General features: G+C 55.5%; 3 protein-coding genes across 3 annotated transcripts; 1 reads left to right on the forward strand and 2 right to left on the reverse strand.

Annotated features, from left to right (window-relative positions):
- Nucleotides 1-154: 154 nt before the first annotated feature.
- On the forward strand, nt 155-2,622 carry QBC33DRAFT_487262 (alpha-L-arabinofuranosidase A). The gene is made up of 5 exons (XM_060425424.1): nt 155-379; nt 457-918; nt 972-1,088; nt 1,149-1,338; nt 1,414-2,622. The coding sequence occupies exons 1-5, from the start codon at nt 254-256 to the stop codon at nt 2,535-2,537; spliced, it is 2,019 nt and encodes a 672-aa protein (XP_060286422.1). The 5' UTR covers nt 155-253; the 3' UTR covers nt 2,538-2,622.
- Nucleotides 2,623-3,467: 845 nt separating this feature from the next.
- Nucleotides 3,468-4,756, reverse strand: QBC33DRAFT_609528 (alanyl-tRNA editing protein AlaX-L). The gene has a single exon (XM_060432398.1). It carries the CDS (start codon nt 4,709-4,711, stop codon nt 3,875-3,877), a length of 837 nt encoding a protein of 278 aa, XP_060286423.1. The 5' UTR covers nt 4,712-4,756; the 3' UTR covers nt 3,468-3,874.
- Nucleotides 4,757-5,037: 281 nt separating this feature from the next.
- On the reverse strand, nt 5,038-6,495 carry QBC33DRAFT_530424 (putative abhydrolase domain-containing protein 12 protein). Its single transcript, XM_060427231.1, has one exon. The coding sequence runs from the start codon at nt 6,385-6,387 to the stop codon at nt 5,173-5,175; it is 1,215 nt and encodes a 404-aa protein (XP_060286424.1). The 5' UTR covers nt 6,388-6,495; the 3' UTR covers nt 5,038-5,172.
- Between the last annotated feature and the right edge of the window lie 493 nt (nt 6,496-6,988).

Consider the following 6,988-nt stretch of genomic DNA (forward strand, 5'->3'; position numbering starts at 1 on the left):
GGCCCGGAACTGAGAGCAAGAGTCCACAACCCCCCGCCAGGTACCCGGAAATGCGACATACCCGGTTTAAATGCATGGCCCCGCAATTAATACTTACCCATCATACTACAGTAGATTAGCCGGACTGCCATGGTCCCTGGATCCTACCGTCGACGTATAATGTGTTATAAAAAGAGGAGGGTCGACCCCCTCTACACAATGTCGGGGCCTCCCCTTGTTCCTATGTCGATCTGCTGCAGTCACAGTAGCCCCAATGGTGTCTCTCAAGTCGGCCGTACTGGCCGCGTCTTACATGGTGGCCTGCATTGCCGTTGAGATCAAGGTGGCTTCTTCAGGGGGCAATGCCACGAGTGGGCACCAGTATGGCTTCCTGCATGAGGTGAGGGCGACTGATACTTTCTGTTTATCTTTAATAAAAAAGGCCCCTACTTGCTTAGTCCTGACCCTCCTTCCTAGGATATCAACAACTCCGGCGACGGCGGCATCTACGCCGAGTTGATTCGCAACCGGGCATTCCAGTTTAGCCCCCGGTATCCTGTCTCTCTGGATGGCTACCGCTCTGTCAATGATGCTGTATTGACCCTCAAGAATTTGAGCGATCCGCTTTCGGATGCCCTTCCGACATCCATGAACGTCGCGGCCGGCAAGGCATGTGGCATCGTCGGCTTCTTGAACGAGGGCTTCTGGGGCATCGACGTGAAGAAACAGAAATACACCGGGTCTTTCTGGGTAAAGGGCTCTTACGAGGGCGTGTTCACTGCATCTCTTCAGTCCAACTTGACCGCCCACGTCTTCGGGACTGTTGAGATTGAGTCCAAGGCCTCCCCTAATGAGTGGGTTGAGCACGAGTTCGAGTTGGTTCCGACAATGGATGCCCCCAACAGCAACAACACGTTTGCTCTTACCTTCAATCCAGAAGTATATCCCGTCAGTCATCCTGGCCTTACACGTTTTCTGACCTGGTGGTACAGGGAGCTGCCGACGGATCGCTGGACTTCAACCTGATCAGTCTTTTCCCACCAACCTACAAGGGACGGAAAAACGGTCTGCGCATTGACATTGCGGAGGCATTGGAGGAACTGCACCCGGTAGAGAAGCTCAATCAGCACTTTCTAGATGGTACTTCGAATAGCTGACAGCCCGGGTAGTCAGTGCTACGCTTCCCCGGCGGTAACATGCTCGAGGGAGACAACAACCAGTCTCGATGGAACTGGAAAGACACTCTTGGCCCCCTTAGAAACCGGCCGGGTTTCCAGGGTGTCTGGGGTTACCAACAAACTCACGGTCTTGGACTCATGGAATACCTAGAATGGGCTGAAGACATGAATCTGGAGATTGGTAAGCGCTCGCATTCTCTCTTCGAATCTAGGTAGTTTCGCCTTTCCGTCGTTCTAACCAGAGCCTAATGAATAGCCGTCGGTGTATGGGCGGGGCTGGCACTGAATGGGGACATCACGCCTCAGGATAAGCTGCAGCCTTTTATCGACGATGCCCTCGACCAGATCGAGTTTATCCGCGGGCCTGCCGATTCCAAATGGGGCTCCCGCCGGGCAGAACTCGGCCATCGGGAACCCTTCAAGCTCCACTATGTCGAGATCGGCAACGAGGACTGGCTTGCCGGTGGAGAGGCAGGCTGGCAGTCCTATCAGGATTATCGATTCCCAATGTTCCAGGCGGCCATCAGCGCGGCATATCCCGACATGCAGATCATCGCATCCGGCGCTAGCTCCGACGGATACGAAATCCCCGCGCCCGCCATCGGCGACTACCACCCCTACCGTGAGCCGGACCAGCTCGTCACGGAATTTAACAGGTTCGACAATGACGTGGCCCACATCGTCGGCGAGGTGGCCGCGACACATCCCAACGGCGGCATCGGCTGGGACGGCGACCTCCAGCCCTTCCCCTGGTGGATCGGCACCGTCGGCGAGGCCGTCTCGATGATCGGCTACGAGCGCAACGCGGACCGCATCCCGGGCGTCTTCTATGCGCCCGTCCTCCGCAACATGAACAGGTGGCAGTGGGCCGTCACCATCCTGCAGTTCGCCGCCGACCCGGCCATGACGACGCGCTCGACCAGCTGGTACGTCTGGGAGCTGTTTGCCAGGCACGCCATGTCGCACACCCTGCCCGCGACCTCCGATTCCGCCTTCGGACCGCTGTACTACGTTGCCGGCGCGAACGAGGCCGCCGGCTCCTTCATCTGGAAGGGCGCCGTCTACAACACCACCGACAGTGCTGATGTCCCTGTGTCCGTCGCTTTCGAGGGCGTCAAGGCCGGCACGAAGGCTGCTCTCACCATCATTACAAATCCGGGCGGCGACCCGTACGGGTATAATGACCCGCATACTGGCGTCAACATCGTCGACCACACAACGTATATTATCGTGTCAAATTCCGAGGGGGTATTCGAGTTCGACATGCCTGAGCTAAGTGTTGCGGTTCTGGATACAGATCCAAAGTCTGCCACCAACTGCAACAAGAAGCGGAGCACAGCGACGCGTCGACGGAGCAGTGGAAGTATGACAGGAATATAATGCCGTTCGTTGCCTACGTCTGGCCTACGGTTACCCGACGATGACAGGAATGGGAAGCAGGGGCTATCGTCAGGTTAATTAGCAGAGAAATGCAATAACTTGTTAAATGGGCTGCCTGGGAGCAGCTAATTGTGTTCTCTACACGTTACATCGACCTGTTACTTTCCCTCACGTCCTTGGCTCACCAAATCTAATTCCAAATAGTCGTGGAAGTAGATTTAAGGCTTCTCAGGATGTTTATGCAGTAGGAGGCTCACTGTTTCAGATGCTCAGCATCGTCTCGGGAGCTGTCTCCTTCCCGCCGGAAAAACCGTTGACGAGCTTTACCGTGTCGGGGCCTGCAGCTGGGAGATTAGAGGTGTCCGAATGGTTGTTTGAGGCAAGGTTTACAGGCTCCTATATTTCGGAAGCTCGAGTGCCCGGAAACTTGTGCCACGAACCCCCAGGACGAGCTAAGATATGAGGAGGAACTGTATCGGAACTCGATGCTGCGGGCCATTGTAATTACCTAGAGTGTCCCTAGGCCCTTGATAATATTGTTGTTGGGGAATGGGGTGGAGGTAATGCCCGATTTCGACCCTGTTGCCTCTTTCGCAGCTTGATCTCGGTTGGCGCAACACTCGGCCTCAAGGTGCTTCCCGCTCCAGACTCGACACTTCGTCGAGCAGCGTGGTGGTCTCTATGTGAACGTCTATTCAACTCCGCGTTCCAATCAAGACTCCCTTCCATTCGACAATCCATTGGCTGACGACTCCTACGTACATAAAAAAAGAACACCAAACCGTGCCCATGGTCTAGATATGTGGCACGTACTCCGACCAAACCGGCAGACAGTACACGGATGGAGGAGCATAGAGAAGACTGATAAAGCACTCGACCACAATATAAACTCGAGCAAATAAAAAGAGAGCGACTGACGCGACAACAAGCAACAATAGGCAATCAGCAAGCCTAGCAGTGAGCTGGGAGCGAAAATGAAAGGCAGAATCTTACCGTGTCACTTCTGGTAAGAATCATAGGCAATGCCTTAGATGCAGCTCTTCGAAATTCGGAGGACTGTGATTACCAGCTGCTGGTGTTACTTTCGTCTTTCAACAGGGGCAATAGCCAGATTCCTTCAACCCTGGAGCTGTCCTGTTGCAAAGCCCCCGATATGCTGCCGTGAGGGAGGTGCCATACTGTCAAATTTGATGCTTTCACGAACAAATCAGGCTGGCCATGACTACGACACGGCTGTAATTGCCGCTGATGTATTTAGTCCGAGAAATTGTCGAAGGCGAGGTCGATGATGTTCATCCCCAATGGTTCCGTTTTGGGATTCTATCCACCTCATCCCCTCAATTCACGGTATAACTGACCCGAGACTTCCCCTTACTCCTCGAAATCTTCTTCACCGTCGTCTCGCCACACAAATCCGTCGTATCAACATGCGTTCCTCCGCAAGGATACACCTCCGCGCCAACGATGTTCACCACCCGAAACTTCTCGCCTGGCGAAATCAAACCCGCGTCCGGAATCAGCCGCTCCATCCCACGCTTTCGGAAATCCTCCTCATCCCACCACTCAACCTCGACGGGCATCTTAGCCGCGAGGTACTCGTCGACCTTCTTCTGGATCGGCTCCTTCCACCTCCCCTCAATCAGCCCCTGGAACTCGCACGCCGCCGAGTCAGGGAAGTGCGACGCCTTCAGCTCGTCGAAGCCCTCAACCTCCTTCTCCAGCAGATGCCTAACCGCAGCACCGAGGACGTGGCCCGCGGTATGCAGGCGAGAGTACAGCAGCCGCTTCTCGGCGTCAATGGCCTGCTCGACGACGTCGCCCTCCCCGAAGACATCGCCGCCGCCGCCGAAGCGCCCAAAGTGCAGCACCTGGCCGTCGCGGACGGCGTCCATGCGCACTGCCGCGACGGCGAAGGTCGCGCCCGACGTCGGGCTCGTCAGCGTGCCGACGTCGGAGGGCTGGCCGCCCCCTTGGGGGTGGAAGATGGTCTGCTCGGTGACGACAACGTGGCCCTCGCCGTCGCCGTCGCTATCGCCGCTGGCCTGCTGCTTGAAGAGTTGGCGGTTGGCTTCCTCGAGGGAGGCGAATGGGCGGACTGCAGTCACGATGGTCTGGAGGGCGTGGAGTTTGGCATTGTGCTGGAAGGCCAGGTAGGTGCGGGCAGCGGAGGCCATCGTGTCGGGGAGGTGGTCTGTGAAGTTGTGGGAGTTGGAGAGTGGACCCGAAGAGATGCGCACTGGATAACAATAAAAATCGCGCCAAGTTGTGTGGCGCACGGGCCATCCCTTTACCCCTTTCCAGTGCTGCGACTCATTGGAACTAGAAACAATTCTGATGTTTATCGACATGTTGATTGTCAGTAAGGTCTCGAATCCAAAGGTGCAAATTACCGTTTGCGTAGCCGTCCATACCTCAGTAGAGGTAGTTAGGGGTCTTGGCACTCCTTGCTTTAAGGCATGCGACTTGTGGTTGGGACTAATTACCACCCGCTGCATAGCAATTCAGGATTCAAATGGTATTGTGCCAGGGCCGTGACAACCTCATATCGGTTTGTTTTAACTAGAGTTATAGTAGCCGTGGTGGCCGTGGCTTGGTATATGTGTAGAACCAAAAACAGCCGGGGGTATCAATTGTCTCAGCCCGAGTCTTCCTTTAATTGAAATGCCCTCAAGATAGCCGAGCTCACAACGGGGTATGACATGATCCTGTCGTGCAACCCATACTTCGTAATCTCCTCTCTAATTAAGCCTCCGTCTGTCGGTCGGCTCACCACCCAGCCACCCGCGCCCAGCACAGTCCGTCCCTTTTGTTTTTGTTCCTCGAGCTCCTCGTAGCCAATGCCCATCGGGATAGACGCGTTGACGGCGTGCCAGAACAGGATCTCGCTGTGGGTCCACGGGATGTCGTAGTCGTCCTCGGCGTGAATAATGGTGATGTGGTACCGTGGCCTGTCCCCGGGCATGCCCTCGCACAGCCGTACAAACTCGGCAAGCTTGTCCTTGCTTGGCCATTTGGTGAGTATGAAGGTGTTCAGGAAGGCCAGTAGCCGCGGGAAGTAGGCGACTGGGTCAAGAATGGGGATGGTTCCTGCCACACGATACGTGGCTGTCAGGAGCTCCACGTCGGCAAATGGAGCTACCAGGACCATGCCGGAGAAAAGGGTCGGCTCAGGCCTCGTTGCCATATGATGAGCTAGAGATATGGCCACCGCAGTGCCCAGAGATTGCCCAAAGAGGACGATACGCTGAGGCGGGATTCCTGCCTCTTTCATAGCCCACTCAGCGAGGGCGAGGGCATCAGTCAAAAGGCCCTGCTCAGAAGGCGCACCTGTGCTGGATCCGAAGCCTCTGTAGTCAATAGCAACAACGTGGATCTTGTCAGGAGCGCTAGCATATAAGGCTCGATAGCTCTGAGGTCGCCATCCGGAGCCCAGAGTGCCAGCAGCGCCGTGGAAGTACAGAACCAAGAGGGATTCCGGATCGTTGCGGAGAAGCTTGAAAGCCAACCGTGTCTTGATATCTGATACGTGGCCCTCTGGTTCTGCGGCAAGTTGCGACTCAAACCTTTGGTGGAGATTGAGTGGGAGAATATGCCATGCGTGTAGAGCTTCGCCATCGGGGGTCTGGAGGGTGAAGGGCGTAACCTGGTTGTGCATAAAGCCCCATTGTTCAGGCATGTTGACATCCTGAAACCAAGTCATGGCTATGCTGTTGAGATAGATGACTTGATTTTGGAAGAATGGCACCGTGAGGAGGCAGATAAAAAGAAGGTAGCCCACAGTTGAGGCCACGAGTGCGAACATGACGTATTGCAGAACCACAAAAGGGTCTACCACAGAAGGGGCCGCCATTGCTTGCAGGCCCAAATGCCCTCAATCTCAGTAAGGAGAGGCGAGATGAGGCGAAGAGTTGAACTAGGTAGGTACCTAGGGAAACACGAAAGAAAGGTGAGGTTGAGGATGGTTGGGAAATTGTCTCACCTGGTCCGTGCATGAGTACAACTGCGGCTATTGTGACCCTGTCAAGCTGGGCCAATGACTTTGTGATAGCGACGCGCCGTGGTAACGGCAGGTAAAGTTTCTCGGCCAATGAACAATCGCTGGAATGGCCCAGGCTTCCAGACTGGCGGTTACGTCCTAGATGTTGGTTCCAGAATATGTCCCTCCTGCAGCAAGAGTTGCTGTCTTGTTTTCTCCTTCGAGTCGTCAAAGGGAGAATGTGGCACTTGTTTCAGCCGTGCTCCTGAGGTACAGCGCACATAAAGATAGAGATAAAAATAGACATGTCTAGCCAAATGTCAGAGCTATTTGAGGTTGCTAATATCCAGTTTGAGTCGTGTCTTTGTAGCCAGCACGGTGGTCTGGTTTGCCTCTTTCATTCTGCGGGGGGGGGGGGGGGGGGGGGGGGGGGGGGGGGGGGGGGGGGCGGGGCGGCGGGGGGGGGGGGCGGGGC

Source organism: Phialemonium atrogriseum (assembly GCF_030411735.1).
Source record: "Phialemonium atrogriseum strain 8032-3 unplaced genomic scaffold QBC33scaffold_5, whole genome shotgun sequence".
Lineage (NCBI taxonomy): Eukaryota > Fungi > Ascomycota > Sordariomycetes > Cephalothecales > Cephalothecaceae > Phialemonium > Phialemonium atrogriseum.

Bases quoted from the DNA above. Each gene is read 5' to 3' on its own strand.
- QBC33DRAFT_487262 (XM_060425424.1), top strand. From the start codon at position 254: ATGGTGTCTCTCAAGTCGGCCGTACTGGCCGCGTCTTACATGGTGGCC. The intron at 380-456 runs GTGAGGGCGACT...CCTCCTTCCTAG, and splicing joins AGTATGGCTTCCTGCATGAG to GATATCAACAACTCCGGCGA. The intron at 919-971 runs GTATATCCCGTC...CTGGTGGTACAG, and splicing joins CTCTTACCTTCAATCCAGAA to GGAGCTGCCGACGGATCGCT.
- QBC33DRAFT_609528 (XM_060432398.1), bottom strand. From the start codon at position 4,711: ATGGCCTCCGCTGCCCGCACCTACCTGGCCTTCCAGCACAATGCCAAA.
- QBC33DRAFT_530424 (XM_060427231.1), bottom strand. From the start codon at position 6,387: ATGGCGGCCCCTTCTGTGGTAGACCCTTTTGTGGTTCTGCAATACGTC.